The 18,670-nt window shown below is 39.7% G+C and overlaps 1 protein-coding gene across 1 annotated transcript in view; it reads left to right on the forward strand.

Annotated features, from left to right (window-relative positions):
* The window catches only part of LOC117253454 (uncharacterized), a 154,021-nt gene that overhangs the window by 28,803 nt on the left and 106,548 nt on the right, over positions 1-18,670 (forward strand). The window contains exons 4-6 of the mRNA XM_033620922.2: positions 498-566; positions 1,024-1,123; positions 10,359-10,497. Of these exons, the coding sequence (XP_033476813.2) occupies positions 498-566; positions 1,024-1,123; positions 10,359-10,497 (308 nt within the window). The remainder of the gene's footprint in view (positions 1-497; positions 567-1,023; positions 1,124-10,358; positions 10,498-18,670) is intronic.

The following is an 18,670-nucleotide window of genomic DNA, read 5'->3' on the forward strand; positions in this document are numbered from 1 at the left end:
AATGTTGTTACTCTAAATCAAGATGAGGTTATGATGAGATGTTTGGAACATGTTACATTTTGGTGACCCAACAACGCAACTAAAAACAAACAAAATTTCACCTCGTTGACGCTGACATTTGACGTCCTGACATAGAATTTTGGTCACCTAACGTCACAACCTAAATTCATTCATATTTATTTATTTATATAAACGTTGCTACACCTAGGACACACCCACAAAATGAGAGAAATCGTATCTCAAAGCACGTTGCACACTGTTTAACACCATTTTAAGAAAACATGTCGTTCAACCTGGAAACCAAAGCAAAACAGTGCACACTGTTTTCAGATTGAATGTACCCGTTTGAACAGAAGGGGGACCAGACGCATCGGCAAGAGCGAATAAAACATGAGCTCACAGATTTGTCTGTCTCTGAGGCTACATCATGCAATGTCATGAACTTACTACACCCATTTCAAGAACTAAAAATATATTTTCTACCCTCTGTTATGCAGGCCTTGCTTATCTACTTGTTTGTGGAACTTCTTCAGAAATGTCAGGTGATGCAGCTAGAATCTCTAAAGGTAAGCAGCTAAAAATAACCTGCATGCCTTTTACTTGTTAGGCTCTATTGGTAACCCTGAGCGCAGACTTTGACACCCAACACCTGATGAAAGCAGAACCTATTTGAATACACTGAGGAGCCTCAGTGACAATGTAAGACACTGATGGAGTTTATTTATGGAGATGTTAAGTGACTGAAAATTAAGAGGATGACAGCCAAACTTGCCATCCTGTTTCTTTTGACTGGACCAAATTGCTGTCCATACAAAGTATTATAGCTTGGGACAGCAGATGTGTCCAGGACATCAGCAGATGTGTCCAGGACAGTGGAACTAGCTAGAACTAACTAGATCTGCACACCAAGTAAAGCTCCCCTTAAAATGACATTTATTATAGTATACTGTGTCATGAATTTTGGTGATAAATGTTGACAGGGGAACATTTTTTTAATTATAACTTGGATTAATTTGATCTTAGACAGGTGTGGCAGAGTGCATTGTGATGGATCAGGTGGGTGTGGAGGATCAAGCCCCCACAGAGGAAGAGGAGGAAGATGATGGTGAAAATGCAGAAGCAGGTAAAAAAACCCTTAACTTTTTGTTAAGGGCATTCTTTGCTTATTTTTGAAACACCTTCGTATTATAACAGTGGTCTGTAAATGATCTGTGTTAAACTTTCCTCCATCTCGCAAGCGCCCAGATCTCCCTGCTCATTTGCCAGCGAAAACCTGCTGGATGATGCATTTCATTTCTCACAGCATATTTTCGCTGGCTTTCAAGGTGTTGCACAAACTTGTACCTCTGCATTTTCATTTGCCCGCCATTCTTTAAACATTTTTTTTTAAGATTAAATCTTTCTGTTAATATGAATAATATAATAGTCATGGAGTACCCAGATAACTCGCTAGAATTAGTGCAGTACATGACAAAGAATACTGTGGTGCACAAGTCATGTTTAAGTCATTCCATTCATCTGTTTAGTGTTAAGAATGAAATTGAACCTTCTTAGGCCCTGATTGCATAGAGAGCATTTTGCAGGTTGCAAAACGTGAAGTGCACTGCACTGCGTTGAATGCCACGAGTAAAAATACACTTTCTGCGCCTTTTTGTTGTTGCCAGGCAACCACTCCATGACCTCCTTACCCTAACCTTCCCATGTTATCAATCTACTGTTTATTTATTTATGTTTTTATTTTATTTATTTCACTAATCAGTAGTTAGTAGCTAGTTCCTAAAATGGACAGACAGAGGCTACTTGCTGTACCTCTGGTTGAGGGTGGGAGGCTGTCAACAAATAGCACAGGGAAATAGAGATCTGGGTACGTGAGACCCTAAAAAAGAGCTTGGATCAAGTGGAGTACCACCAGTTGGTCCAGGAGCTTCGCCTCCATGATGACCATTTCTACACTTACTTTATATAACTCTTTGTATAACTTGGAGACAGTTTGACAACCTGCTGTCTATCATCAGGCCATATAGCTCTGGTTACCCAACAACTGCTAACATCAGTTTCTCCACCATTGTTTATCAACTGTAAACTTGTTGTTGTGACCACCACAGAAGGCCCACCTCTCAAATCATCCAATTGGACAATGGGAAAAAGTGATGACATGGGGCATTTTCCGCACTGAGTTGAAATTTTTTCAACTCGAGCTCAAAGCACTCTGGCAAAAATGCCAGGCATCAAGAGCACAGAAATGCAAGAACAGTGAGCAAAAAGCTTCATTCTCATTAAAAACAATTACAAAAGGCTGCCTCCAACTGCTAAAACCTTTTCTGTGTGATTGAGGCCTTTGTCTGCTTTTTCCACTCATCAGGGCCTGCTTGGACTTCCTGTCACGTTGCAATCAAACCCTGATTTGAGTAACTAAGGGCAACTATTGACTATTTAATACTGATCCAAATAGCCTTCAGTATGATGAATCACACACCTCTGCTCACATGCAAACAGTTGTTTTTGACAAATGCCATATGCCCTTATTATATTTATAATGATTTAACTTTTTAAAAGAAGAGATTACATACCGAATGATGGTATATGCTTGTGGTAAAATATCTAACAAAGGGATCATCTAGAAATTAGGGAGTATTACAAAATTGAGATTCTGAATTGTAAGGTCACAGTTTTCTCTCAGTAGATGAAGAGGTATCAGGATTTATTTCTTCCAAGCAGTTTCAGAACTATAAGATTCATCAAGTTACAGTGCAAATGTCCACACTATTGCAACACACAGTATTGAATTACATCATATTGCACCATAACCTGCTGCATCAGGACAGGGCTGATTTGAATTATATCGATCTGTTAACTAGATGTTTCGGATCACTGATTGTATAGTGAGATATTAATCAAACTGATCTCTGTTGGCGAGATACACACACTAAAGCCTAATTTGTAAAAGTAATTTCTGAAACATTAACTAGGGGGAGAATACTTGTTATTCGCAATGTCTGTTTCATGTGTGTATTATCATCTTTTAGTAAGAGTCCTCTCTTTTTTTTAATTTGATATAGCAGCTGTAATAAAAACACAGTTCTTCTTTTTTACTTGTTATCTTGATAAATTTAGGAAAAAACATCCACAGCACTAAATCAGTACAACAATGTAGTCATGTCATTCTCACCACAGTGGTGGTGTTGATTCAAAATTTTCAGTAATTGCTGTGTTAATGCCCTTCGCACTGGCGACAGATGTGGCCAACAGCATTTTGCTCTCTGGTTGTCAGTTTGTCCCATTCTCCTGAATGTGATATCTCAAGAACAGTCATGTCTTCAAATTTGGCACAGATGTCCACTTGGACTCAACGATGAACTGATTAGAAGTGGTGGTCAAAGGTCAAGGTCACTGTGACCTTACCTTCGTCTCATTCTGTTGGACATATCTCAAGAACACTTTGAGGGAACCACAAATTTGGCACAAACGTCCACATAGACTCAAGAATGCACTAATTGGAATTTCATGGAAACTGTACTGATTGTATAGATCCTCTGTGGTGTCGGGTTGAAGATTTAATGAAGCATTCATGTTTTTACAGAAATGGATGTAAACTGTAAGAGCAACTTGACTGGTTCACTGAGGCATACAACTGTACAGCCTTTATTAGCAGCTGGCCTTTATTTGTCTGTCACAGCCATTATTCGAAAATTTGAAAATGCTGCTATCTAACTTAAGAGCATCGTGGGTATGTTTTTTTTCCCTCAGTGATTTTGCATTTTGGCAGTACAATTCAGTAATTATCACGCCTCAAATACGATTTGGTGTTAAGCTGTTTCATGTACTTGAACCCTTTGGACAGAAATGAAATCCTAGCATTGTTATTATATCCATGCAACATTAGACTTCATATGCAGAGACTGTGAATGTGTGGTTGGGTTCAATAACTCCTCTGTCCAGTGGCCCTTTGTCTCCAGCTGCATTACATAGTCACCAAAGGCACACATTTATCATATGTGTATTAGTATGTGTGCATGCACCAGTGTTGCTAGTCCTTGCCCTTGGTTTGGATGAGCAACCAGCATGACAAAGCCATCTTTTATACACTGAATAACAAAAGATGTTTTTCCCCTCAATGGGAAAAGATCTGCTGAAGAAAAATAGCCAGCTACTATTTTAATATTCAATTGTCAAGGTTTAATCCCCCCTACACACACACACACACACACACACACAACTACACACCTGTCTGTTTTTATCATCTCCATTACAAGCGTCATGTGGCCAAACACTAACAGATGTATTTACACTTTCAGACCCACAGGGATATCAGACAATATGCAGAAAACCTTTCAGGCATGATTATTGGTGGTGGATTCGTGATGAGGCTTATTTCAGGCTGAGCCTATTATTTGCTAATAAAGTGCCAAATTCTCTCGTCACACTTCTGAAAGCAGGTTCATGTGGAGAAAAAAAACCCATGTTTCACATATTCACAAATGGCACTCATAACTTGATCTTGTCCTTGTTTTCAGCTGTGTGTCTGTGTATTAACATTAACAGCAACAAGATACCAGAGTCAGATTCTTTGTATGTGCACATATACTTCTATAACATTCTTCTAGAATTCTATGTGCCTAGTTTAATGGTTCTATTGGTTTGCTTTGATGATCTACTGATGTGGAGACACATCAGACATGACTACTGCTGTCTGTTGTTTTTGTTTTATTTATTTTGTTGATGTTGTAAATTATCTATGCTGTGATAATTTAATATCTTGTATTTTGCATTTTCTGTGGACCCCTGGAAGAGTAGTCTTTACTGTGGTATCAGCTAATGAGGATCCTCAATAAAGAATAAAGAAAGAATAAATGCTTGGTTGGTACAGTTGATAACATTTCTTCCCCGTGCTGCCTTGAATGAAAATTCTGACAGATAATGGCTGTAGATATGTTAATTGAGAATTATGGCAATCATGGAACACATTCATCAGTCATAAAGTGCCTTGTGCCTGATTTTCCTCATGCTGACAGTTTTTGGAGCTCTGCAACAAAAGCCCAAGATCAGAAGCAAATCAGCGTTGGTTGGCGCTCACATATCAGCGTTGAACTGTTTAAAGATTAGTTGAGAGGCTCGGCGATGCATCACAGATGCTCCCTAGATATCTAGCAGGCAAAATATCTGTATCTGTTGGGGACTTTGTTGATGAGCTACAGCCAGTGAGAGCGAGAGACATGTTGAGGACGAAGACAAGCAGCACTGCAGTGCTGTGCAAGGTGTGTGTTTTTTAGAGGAAGAGAGAGAAAGTGAAAGAGAGAGAGGAGGAGAAGGTTTACTGTTGCACTCAGTGTCTCTGTAAGTTATTTGCGTAATAACTTAGTCTGAACAACACTTTGTCCATTTTTGACTTTGATTTTTTCTAGTTAGGGCCCCCTGACCGTGGGTTGTGGTTTAACCCGCACATCACAAGAATTATTGGTGATTTCTCCTGGTGAAAGATCTTGTAGTGTGTGACTCCCTTCACTGGTCAGTCATGTAGTGGGAAAAACACACCGACTTCAAGACCCCTGTTTACAAGACAGGAAGTTGTGTGAACAGTACAGCCATCTGAGGACTTTGGAAGCCATGTTGTGTGACGTAGGCTTTAAGCATGTAGCTCTGATTGCTTTAAATCCCTGACTGACCTCTCGTGGTACTGTATGTGTGGAGATGGTTGGTCATAGGCAGTAAATTCTCCAGTATGTAAATATGTGAAATAAGAGACTGGATGTGACAATCACCTACTGTATCTCAGAAGCGTATTGTGCAGTTGTGCATGAAGAGGCATTGGAAACAAAGTAGACAATTACACCTGGTACACACTACACAACATTTCTGTCTGTTCTGACAGTCACTATGTCACATTATGCGATTGTGGAGTCATAAAATCGTGCTGTGACTTGGCCAACAGACATGACACACTACACGATGGTCCACACCAATCATCCCTCGTCGTCTTTCACGACATGTGTGATGTCATCAGATTATTCTTTTCCTGTTTTTATTAGTTTTACTATTATTTCAGTCACTGTGTCTGTTCATGTGCCAGGAGCTACATTTAAAGTACCGTATGCAAACATGCAAGTCACTGAATCCTCCACAACAAGTTCCTGCAAATGTTTCATGATAAAAGCGAATTTAGAAAATGAAGGGATTCTCTCAACTGAAGTTATAAGGGGCTTTTAATTTGAAAGAGATAAGGAAGCGTTGAGTTTGAAATTACAGCGCAATGCAAACGGGAGCAGATAAAAAGTAAAGATATAAAAATACGGAGGGACTAATAAATAACAGCCCATTTATAATGTAGTCTGTTTAAAATTAAGCTGGTAGCCTCTGCAGTTGTGGTGAGTAAAAGCCCCGCCACTATTTTTGTATTTTCTTACTTTATGTCTGTCTCCATTTTAAAGAAGTAACATTGTTTGCTGGCTTGATGCAATTGGCTGGGTTGATAAAGTGGTTCTACAGTTTAACGCCATAATTTTTCCTTTTATACTCTGTTGTGGTAACATCCCTAGAGGATGTATCTAAAACCCTGGGGTGTTTTCATACAGTTGTCTACGGCAGCAGACCACTCTGTGTTACTATTGGTCAAAGTGACGGCTGTGACGAGAGCAGTTGTGAATGACAAAACGAAAATCAAACATGCTAGATTTTCTGTGGGAACGTTGTGAGGCGTTCAAGACATGGCTTCGGTTGTTGTTAACTATGACACACTACATGAGATGAAATGATGGATTATCGTGTACGACACTCATTGTCGTTCACGATTCATCCCGACACTGTAGGTCACTGCGTTGGTCTAGAATCGAGCTGATATCGCGTAGTGTGTACCAGGCATTAGACCTATTCACCAAACACAACATAGCTCTTCAGGCTATGTGTCAGAGAGTACCTGCTACTTATTTTCTAAACTTCACTCTGATTCTTTTCCCTTGACAGGATAATTGGTAAGTGTTAAAAACCTTTTTTTTTTTTTTTTTTTTTTTTTTTTAAACTTGTCACATTTGCTCAAGTGTAGACTACAGGAAAATTTATCAATTTAGTGAAACCAGTAGTTTCTTAGGTCTACATTTGTCAGCTGCTTGGACTATGCCACTGAGTATAATGGCTAATTTGTTGTCTGTGTACCTTGCCATATTTTGTCTGGCCTTAAGCCCATGGGCCCACATCATTGTTTGACTGGTTGTGTAATTACTAGTTCTAACTAGTACCACAGAGCAACTCAAAGCAAGTTCAGTGGGATCGTTACTTTAAAGTCAATGGACCTAAAAATCATCTGTCAGCTAATTTCTACCATCATTGTATAGTTCTTAGATCAACAACAGATAGAGCCAGTCAGGCATGTTGGCTGGCAAACTGACAAAATTCAGTGTCAGAAGTTTGCAAAGAAACATCTGAATAAGCCCGATGCTTTTTGGAAACAAGTCTTGTGGACTGATGAAGTTAAAATATAACTTTTTGGACACAATGAGCAAAGGTATGTTTGGAAAAAAAAGGATGCAGAATTTCATGAAAAGAACACCCGTCCAACTGTTAAACACAAGGATGGATCGATCATGCTTTGGGCTTGTGTTGCAGCCAGTGGCACAGGGAACATTTCACGGGTAGAGGGAAGAATGGATTCAGATAAATTACAGCAGATTCTGTAAGTAAACATCACACCATCTGTAAAAAAAAAAGCTGAAGAAGAAGAGAGGATGGCTTCTACAAAAGGACAATGATCCTAAACACATCTTGAAATCCACAATGGACTACCTCAAGAGGCGCGAGCTGAAGGGTTAGACATAGCCCCCACAGTGTCTCAACCTAAACATCATTAGAAATCTGTAGATAGACCTCAAAAGAGCAGTGCATGCAAGACAGCCCAAGTATCTCACGGAGCTAGAAGCCCTTTGCAGGAAGAATGGGTGAAAATCCCCCAAACAAGAACTGAAAGACTCTGAGCTGGTTACAAAAAGCATTTAGAAGCTGTGATACTTGCCAAAGGGAGCACTACTAATTACTGACCATGCAGGGTGCCCACACTTTTGCCTCAGGCCCTTTTCCTTTTTTCGTTATTTTAAAACTGTAAAAGACTGAAACTAAAAAACTAATCATCTACTTACTTAACTACTCACAGTAAACAAAATTTTGACCAGGGGTGCCCAAACGTTTGCATGCCACTGTATGAAGCTTCTTTGCAGCAATATGCATATTTGAAGCATTGCCTACTGTCACGGCTAAATATGAGTCTGGACAGACATGAATGTAAACTGTAACTGCAACTAGACTGGTTTGTGAGGCATACAACCACAAGGCGGTAATTCTAATTTCTTTGGCTTTCTCTGTCTTTAAATAGGCTTTTAACAAGCAATGTGAATCACAGCTGAGCTGACAGCGGTGCTCTGAGTTACCAGTGAGAGGAGCTGCACTGCTAAACGCTTCTGGTTCGTGCAGTGACAGTGTTGACTCACGGAAGTCAGTTCACTTTGAAAATACATTTGTAGGGTACATGTACTGAACACCTGTATTTTAAAGGGAAGTATTGCACTTTTAACTCCACTACAATTTTTTTCCGACAGCTATTCAGTTACTAGTTAATTTGTAGATAAAGAATTTACAACTAAACATCTGGTCAGTTTATAAAATATGATACATTAAATACAATCCAGTATTTAACAATATCATTTTTACTTGTCACACAATTGTGATTATCATAAAAGATCTGAATTTTTCTTCCACCACCAGATTAGAATTTGTATCCACTAGTATAAACAGCATTATCTAATTAAATAAGACAGTAACACCTCTTACCCATTAAAGTTGCATGTGCATTCTGAGCAGTTGCTGGTGTCAAGGACTGGCACCTTCTTTTATTTAAACTCAAGCAGTGGCACAGATGGTGACGGTGGTGTGTTTCAGTGTGTGTGTGTGTGTGTGTGTGTGTGTGTGTGTGTGTGTTTTCAATGCCCTACTCTTATATTACGGACTTCTGCATTGCCATTAATTTAACATGCTTGTTTTGACTATCATGTTTAATAATGTACACTCTGCCAGGAACACTCACATTAAAGTTATAGCACCATAAACAGGCAGTATAATTATGATTGGCTGTATGGTTTCCGCCCCCTCCATGGAGCATGCACGGGAGCTCAAACCAAGAAGAGCAGCAACAGACCCTCTGCAGAACATGCTGCAACAGCTTGTTAAAGTTCAGATAAGTTGACAGTTTAAGGAAGCTTTAAGATTCTTTAAAAGAGCAACACATAATGCAGTTAATGTATGTGAAAATAATGAATGACATGGTGGAGCTGAGCAACAGCAGTAGCTGTTGCCGAAGGCGTAATGTTTTTGGATTGTCCATCCCTCCGTCCATTTGTCTGTCCCACTCTCTTCAACGCAGTATTTCAAGACTGCCTCTAGGGAACTTCTTAAAGTTTTGCACGAAGTTTGACTTGGACTCAACGATGAACTGATTAGATTTTGGTGGTCAAGGTTCATGATCATTGTCAACTTACTCATGTATTATTTTTGTTAATGCCATATCTCAAGAACAGCTTTGGGGAAATTTTCAAATTTGGCACAAACATCAGCTTCTACTCAATGAACTGATTAGATTTGGTCAAAGGTCAAGGTCACTCTGATCTGGAAAACATGTTTTTGTGTATGACTCGAGAATTCATATGCAGATTATGACATCATTTCACACAAATGTCTAATAGGATAAAATGATGACATGATGACAATATATATCAAAAGGTAAAAGGTCAACTTCACTGTGACATCATAATGTTCTGCAAAAACACTTTTCCAGCCATTGTTTAGCGTCATAACTGATGAACAGGTCGTATACTGAATTGGTGACACTATTCTTGGGTGTCCACCTTGAAACTGTGCTGATTGTATAGATCAGTGGCCCTCAAATGGCAGCCCGCGGTCTGCATCCGGCCCACGAGCCGCCTATTTACGGACCGCGGACCGCACTTTTTTACTTTCAATTTTGAAGTGGTACACTTATTGATACTTTGCCAGCAGTAGGAGCCTAGATTGAATAAAAACAGCATGTTTCAAGTAGGAAAGAAAAGAAGGGTGTTGAAAGGTTTTGTTTTATTTGAGTATTTATTTTAATTTATGTCAAATTGGAAATGGCATTTCATTTTGTTTTATTGTGTATTTTTGTTGTTGGTTTGAACAAAAAGGACACCATGTTTTGAATATATAACTATAATAAATGGCATGCAAGTATTTTCCTACTTTTCTCATCATCTGTAGTCTGGATGACATTTTCAGAGATGTAGGAGGACTTTGCAGTAGTTTCAGGTTTAGTGTATTGACAGCCTACATCTGTCTTTGTCTTTCAGATACAGGTTTACTACAGCAGGATGCAACAGTTCTACACGATCAAGCTGAGAGCCTGCAGCCCAACCTTCATCTGCTTGGCTACCTCTTCCTCTCCCGGCCTATGAGCCACGCCTTCAACTGCATCCTCCTCTTCCAGTTGTAAGTTACCATGGTGATGACAGAGCCCATAATTTTGCAGGATCTTAAAGATGCAACATTTACCAATTGCACAATCAACAACACAGTGTAAAAGAGAGGATGTGGGTGGATGTGTTTTTCCCATCACCGTAGCTCATTTGTGCTGTATGTGGAGTTCTATCTTAGTTAAAAGGCTGTGAGCTGTTTTCTCAAAGAAGTAGCTCCCATTTAAGATGTGCATACGTAAACAGGGGTGATCACAATTGTCTCCCAACAGCATGTTTGAATCATTTCCCCCAGCATGTTTAGTACATCTCCACGTCACCACCAAATATTTAAATTGTTATTTTCAATCAATAGAGTGGTGTGTGGAGACCTTAAGAGGTCTTTTAGGGGTTTAGTGAAATTCACACACAATTATCAGAATTATACAAGAATGACTATTTTAATGATTGGTTTCACTGTAAGCACAACAGTGGGTCCGGTGTCCTTATAAAAATTGTATGAATTTGTTCCAAAGATGATCAACACTCTGTTTTTGTTTTGTTTGATTATTATTATTATCATTATGACTTGTTGGGCCATATTTAAATGATCTATAGTGCATGGTCAAAAGTGCATGACACATAATATGGGAGCAAAATAAGGCACAAGGAGCAAAGGGGATTGATTTAGTGCATTGATTAATCATAGGTGTGTTTTGGGTGTAACATTCAACCAGCCAAAGTGTCATCTCCCATTCCCTGGGAGCTGGGTATACCTGTACCTGGCGCGCTGCTATTTACATGGCAAATTTCGGCAAATTGGATATGTTTTGGATAGTTTTCTGCTGAGAGTAAGGGTACAGTTACATACATACATGAATGTTAGCGAGCTAGCTTGCTAATAAATACTGCGTAATATGACATTATTGGTACATTTTGCATTTTCTTAAAGTTCCTGCCTGCCTCCAAGGCAGCATCTCTCATGTCGGGTAGTTTGTACTTTTCTGGCTGGTTAAACACATCAACAATAACATCTCCTCCACACATACTTCTTTGCTCTTGGGACTGTGACTTCCCCAGTCAAAGTTCGCTAAAGTTAAACTAAGTTGACCAGATTTCTGAGATGAAAATCGGGGACATTTTCAGTACAGCAGTGAAAAATCATTAAATATTATCATTATGAAATAAAAAACGGGGACAAGTACTTTTTCATGTATTTTGACCAGCTTTTATTACGAAAAAGGTTGCAATCAAACAAATAAGTGACATCACCAACCATCCATCCACTGAGGAAGACAAAAATATCTTAATCTTGTTAGCTTTAATTAGGATGGATTTTTTTGGTCAAAGGTTTCAACTCATAACTGAATACTGAACTGACAGTCTCAGGTCCCTATGCCTCCAGGAAAATCCTATGCTACCAAAGCAATCTTCCACCTCCTCCTTTTCTAAAACAGAGCCAAGTGTCATCACCTGGTAATCTCACGCTTACGTTACAGCTTCACCAATGACAGAGATAATAACAGTGACATCATGTTAAAGGAGCAATAAGCGAAATTCATCATTTCTAGATTGAAGGAATTAAAAAATTGCTATGTGAAGAACTAGAGGTGTAATTTCATCTGGAGTATAGCATGACCTCACACACCCTCTCTCTGTGTTGATCTCCAGCCCCTTGTTCATGTGAATCCTGGGCGGGCAGCCTGGTGGGCTCTAGGCCACTTGGCTAGAGCCATCGCCGGATCCCGGCTAGCGCTAACACCGGGAGCTAACGCTAACGTTCCTACTCTTCTCCGTGAGTGAGAGCGATGTTTTAGCCTAGCGGGCAGCCCACAAGCAAGCTGCCCGCCAGGCTAAAACATTGCTTCAGGTTAAAGTGGGAAGAAGCAGCAGGTTTATCGGGCAGCTGAGTGAAGCTGGGTGAAGTGGAGGCTGCGGAGGCAACACCGGGATGGGTTAATGTCCGGAACTTGAGCAGCCCGCGAGCCAGGCAGGCAGCCTGGGGGGCTCTAGGCCACTTGGCTAGAGCCATTGCCGGATCCTGGCTAGCGCTAACACCGGGAGCTAACGCTAACGTTCCTACTCTTTTCCGTGAGTGAGAGCGATGTTTTAGCCTAGCGGGCTGCCCGCCAGGCTCGCACTTTGTTTTGGTCTACAGGCAGTGCACAACAGCAAACCTAGCGGTGAAACGATTTCGCTTTTTGCCCCTTTAACGTTCACTGACTTTTATAACGTTACGTTAGGTCTTCAGTTCAGATTAAACAGACGCACTGCATGTTACAATCATACTTAGCCTACTTCACCTCACTTCACACACACACACACACACACACACACACACAGTCAAGTCTACTACCAGCTCACACAAAATAAATAAGTTCATACACAACATACCATTTAACGCGGCCGCTGTTCTCTTCTTCTCTCCTTTTTACCACCTCTAGATTGTTGTTGTTGATGCTGCTGCGTCTGGTCGTGCTTCCTGATAACGTCTGTACATCATATGACGTCTTGCGTCGGCGATGCATTTACTGACTACCGTAATAACTGGTGTTTGAGTCTGCGCACATTTTTCCCCCATTCAATGTCAAAATTGGGGACATTTTCGGGGACAGCTTTTACCAGGGACAGGTCACCCAAATCGGGGGCTGTCCCCGGAAATCGGGGACTTCTGGTCACCCTAAGTTAAACTCCAGGTGATGGCAAGATGTACATTTGCTTCACCACCAGAAGCAAATATTGTTGTCCACCCCTTCACTCGCACTGAATAGCAGCAAATGGAAGGTGAATGTTCAGCAGTGTTAATTTCTCGTGTGTGAACGGGCCCTAATGCAGTCAGAGCAGTAATGTCACTGCAGCAAATATCGTGCAGCATTTAAGCACCAAACCTAAAAACTGTAGTAATAAACTTGACAGAGGAAACAGAACTAAACTTTAAGCTCCTACAATAATCAATGAAGTTACGCTGCTCTTGTGTGTAAAAGTGCACAATCTCTCTAATGGAGAGTCAGATAGCAGCTCTGCAGTTCTTTGTCACAAGCAGAGTGTACACGTCTTGTGAAATGACCTATGTAGGTGCGTCTTAGTATCTGAATAAAGCACCCCTTAAAGAATAGGAAAATACTGTGCCATTTTGACTGAAGATCAGGATTTTGTTGGTCACCAGTGCAGTTGCTTTCTGTTGCGAAAATATATCAATACACAAACAATGCACCTGATCACACCGCATTGTAAGTTCTGCAGTGTAGAAGGAATCCGGAGAACCTGGGGAAAACCTGCTGCAGCATGTACCAAGCTGTGGATAAACTTAGTGCCTAGCTAGTGAGGATGGTGGAGCATTCATAATGAATATTGTATTCATAAGGTGGCCAGAAACATGAGTCCAAATGAATGCTAATGTTGCTCCATGTCTGCTGAATGTGCAAATAAGCAGTGTAGTTTGTTAACAACATATTAATCTTTATAGATATTAAATTATTGTAGCATCGACAGCTTGTTGCACTGCCCCCAGTAAATGCAGACTTTGATGTTTGATTAACCCCCAGAGGGAAATTGGTTTGCATTGTGGGTACTAAATTTGACATACACAACAAAACATTAACAGAAAAAAAGAAAACAATTAGCAGGCAGTCAAAGACATAGACACCCACAGTAAACAGTACACAGTACAACACGACACAGACCTGCTGCAGCGCTTATAATGTTTTTGTTTCCAATATGACTGCCCACTGCCTTTTGAATATGTTTTACAGTTGGACTAAATAATGAACTAAGAAATAATTATAAGCTAACATGAAACTAGATACTTTACTTTTTCTTAAATATAAGATACAAAGCCCTTATTATGACTTACTCCTAATTTCAATCCAGGTCATAATAATGAGGACATATAATCAGAACAAAAGATGGAAAAGCTTCCATGACTTGTTTTTAACAGCATGTGAAAAAGATATGGCACAGATTTTTCTGTGTACTAACATCAGTACAGACTGAAACTAAAATACTGACCCAAGACATATCATATCATATATCATATTGTCTCAATTAAAAGCCACATCTTAGCTTGTGCTGTATGAATGTTGCAGAGTCATTTCAGTTTCAGTGTTCTGGACCAGCCCAATCTCTCTCAGCTGAGCCAGGGCCACAGACTTGTATAAAAACTGTCCTTGAGCTTCAGACTTAATATCTTTGGCTTCTGCTGCACAGTCTTGAGATATTGAGAGTTACAAGCCTGAGCCAAATCCTGATAAAATATGATCATTGCTGCAGCATCTGCAGTCCACCAACTTTTTAAGATTACCAGCCTGTTTTCAGTCTGTTTTTTCTCCTTCATGTAAATCTGACAACTGGTAAATGACACTTGTTATTGAAATCTGAATCCATTGTGACTGGTTGATTTAGAAATGTTCTCAGTATGTAACAGTACACAATGCACTTAATGCTGACACAAAAATACTGTACATTGTTATAAATCACAAATATACTGTAATTTGAAGAAACTCACACCATATTCTTTCTATAAAAGCAAAGGGATGTTTGATTTCCCTAGTGGAGAACATTTTGTTTCTGTTACCTATCAATTTCTCCAATGACCACACACTAGTTGTCTGTCTGCATCTTTCAGTCGACTAATGGTCTGAAAAGTCATTGTATAGGCTGATATTTAATTTTTATCTGAGAAAAACACTGATGCCTCACCAAAAACAACCCTAACCTACATTAGAGTTAGGATCAACTCTGGCTGCTGGTACAGCCACTGGATGGACATTTACTTGTCAGCATTGTTATATACATTCATCCATCCATCTTCTAACCGCTTCATCCTCTTGAGGTTCGCGGGGGGTGGGAGTCTATCTCAGCTGACATTGGGCGAGAGGCAGGGTACACCCTGGTCAGGTTGCAAGGCTATCGCAGGGCTGACATGTAGAGACAGACAACCATTCACACTCACATTCACACCTATGGGCAATTTAGAGTTATCAATTAACCTATTCCCAACCTGCAAGTCTTTGGACTGTGGGAGGAAGCCGGAGTACCCGGAGAGAACCCACGCTGACACGGGGAGAACATGCAACTTCCGCATAGAAGGAACCCGCTTGCTGTGACAGTGTTAACCACCATGCCCCATGTTATATACAGCATAGTAATAATAAAGAATGTGGGGGAAAAATAGATTAACTTAAGTATCCAATTTTATTTTCACAATTTTTTAAAAATTGACATTTAATGCCTTAATCAATAATTCAGATGCAGGGGTGCCTCTTCTACTGTGGTAATCTGCAAGTAACGTCATATCCTGTCCAAGAAAAAGTTGAAGCAAGAAAACAGAATATGGCGGACGGTCCGAGCACACACACCTTCATCTGCTTCAATGGCATCTTGAATTCAGCCAGCCCAGCACAAACTTCCTGCTCGATCAGCAAACTTTCTTTTGCTGCCATTACACAGATAAGACCCAGCTGCTGTGAACCCTGGTGCTGGGGTTTGCATTTGGGAGAGGAGGAGCAGTGTGGTTAGTTAATGGGCTTGGGCAGTATCATGGTATTACAGTATACCAGGGTATTTAGAAATGCCAATGGTATGGTTTTCAATACTGTCAGAAATAGAGATGTTCATCTTTATATTAACCTTATACTGTTGAGGCAGTAATAAGGATGTTTTTCATGTAGCACACATCATGTTCCACATCAGGTCAGTCTGGTGCAACAAGCAGCTGAGCTCACTGCAAGTGGTGGGGAAAACATCACAGGACTATAAAACAGTGTCCGGATCAACATTTATGGGCGTCACACGGAGGCACCAATTAATGTTGTAGATTATTCTGGTGATACCATAAAAGAGGGGATAATATGTGTTGTGATCTAGGCACTAGTGCTATGTAAATGGCAGCACCATTTGTTGGGACTTAAGCCTTAACACAAGCCTGACCTTGTAATAGATCTCCAATTAAAGTATCAAATTGGTGGAAATAATTAGTAATTATTAATAATAATTATTGATTATGTTAAATAATGTGACTTTATTTACATCAAATGACCTCGTGGGGCACCATTCCCGGAAAGGGAAAATGATAGCCAGTGAACGATAGCAGTCTCATAAAGTTTACTTAACTATCAATTTGGAATTTTGATTAATAATTAAATTAATAAAAATAACCAAATTTCATAGTACAGTCAGGATTTCGGAGTTCTTGACGCAGCAGAGGTTGACTATTCACTCACTCCTGTGCAATATTAAACAGACAGCAGGTATGATTCCAAAGAATTATGTTTATTCATAAAGTGAACAAAACAAAACCAAAACACACAAATTCTAACTAAACTATATACAACCTTGGTGTGTATATGTGTGTGTGTGTGTGTGTGTGTGTGAGAGAGAGAGAGAGAGAGAGAGAGAGAGAGAGAGAGAGAGAGAGAGAGAGAGAGACAAAGGTGGGTGTGGTGATCAAGGAGCCATTTGGCCTACAAAACAAAATAGATGACAACAGAGAACTACAAGATGGTCGAATCAAAGCTGGCTTCAGATCGGGGGAGGTGTTTGTCTGACCGTGTGGTCAGGACAACGACAAAGGAAGAGAAGCGGGAACTTTGAGTTGCCTCTTTGGGTGTAGCTCTGTTGACAGCCTATTTGTTAATGAGTGTATGTGAATGTGATTTGTGTGCATAGGGTCTGGATCAATGCAGAGGATGTTTAGTTGCATGCAATATGTTGTCTGTGAACAGCATTAGCAAACTAACATCACTTAGCTCTGGCGAAACCAACTAACCAATAACCTAACTGCAAACAATCATAACAATAACTCAGTAAACAGCATAAAATCACATTCACCAAGTTAAACAGTCTTGCTTAGCCTGTACAGCTGTGATAAAGCTATGCCCAGTTGTTACATTACCGATCCTTGAATGGATGGAAGAAAGAGTTGCTTTGTGGTGTGCTGCTTTGTTAACCGGCAGGCTGGAAAGACCTGTGGTTCCAGAAGCAGTCTTTGTTGTGTCCTTGTTCCAAAGTTGCAAATCCGAGGAAGCCAGTCACTCAGGGTCCTTGCAGAATTAGACGCTGGGGTGCTAACTCAATTTGGCTCTCCTTGTCGCTGGAAAGTTAGATGCATACCTTGTGCTTGCACCTCTAACTTCTTTGGATCAAGTCAAGTGAGTCTGTGATCAGAGGTGTGAATTAGAGGTGTTTTACAAGGAGTTAACAAGGCAACTAAGCCAACGCTAGTCTTAGTTCAACAAAAGAGGGAAACTTGGATTCAGAAACTGTGGTAGGGTTGATGGTAGTATGGTATTCATAACTGTTGTTTTTTACTTGTTCATAATCACTTAAAAATAAGAATCATTGTGTTGTCATCACCTTAGAATCAGCCGGTTATATCTACAAACAAAGCGGGTCTGCTTTCATGGAGTCTGCCATGTAGCCCAGGGCAGACAAACCAGACACTGACCCTAGATATGGCCATTCAAGTTTTTGTGTTTTCACGTTGGCCACCACACACTTGGCACACAGGAGAAGTTTCAGGTGTTTGCAATGTTGCTACATCACTGGTAGATAAATGTAGCAGTTTGTTTACTTTAAAAAGTATAGATTTTTTTTCACTATTGTACAAACATCTTAGTAAATAAGTAAGTGAAGTATATATAATAAAGTACCTTTCACAGAGCAAGGTCACACTGCTTAACTGGATTAAAACTGTTACATAAACACACTAAACATTGATTTATTACCACTTCTATATGCAGATGCTGCGGACATTTAAGTCAGAAATACTGATTGACATGAGATGTGCAATGTTTTTGTGATTATGTCTCATGATATACAGCTTCTAGAAGTGAATGATTTCAACTTTTCCCATGGTCTAGTGTTAAAAACGCAATTCACAGTAAAATTTAATCCTAATACTTGTTTTTCTATTATTAATTATAGGCAAATAATAATACACATAGCACAGATGACAACATGACATGACAATGTAGTCTCACAAACAAAGAAAACAAAAAAGAAAAAAAATTAGACTTATACAGAACAAAGTGAATAAAAGAAAGGACATTAAAGTTAGTCGGATCACATCAGTAATAAAAAAGATGAAGTTGATAGTATTAGTACATAAAAATTACATTTATGTGACAGGTAGAGCGTAAAACAATCACAATACTCAAAAATTGCAATAGATATTGAATCTGCACCCAAGTATCAGGATAGTAGTGAATCAG

This window comes from Epinephelus lanceolatus, chromosome 6 (genome assembly GCF_041903045.1).
Source record: "Epinephelus lanceolatus isolate andai-2023 chromosome 6, ASM4190304v1, whole genome shotgun sequence".
Taxonomy (NCBI): Eukaryota; Metazoa; Chordata; class Actinopteri; order Perciformes; family Serranidae; genus Epinephelus; species Epinephelus lanceolatus.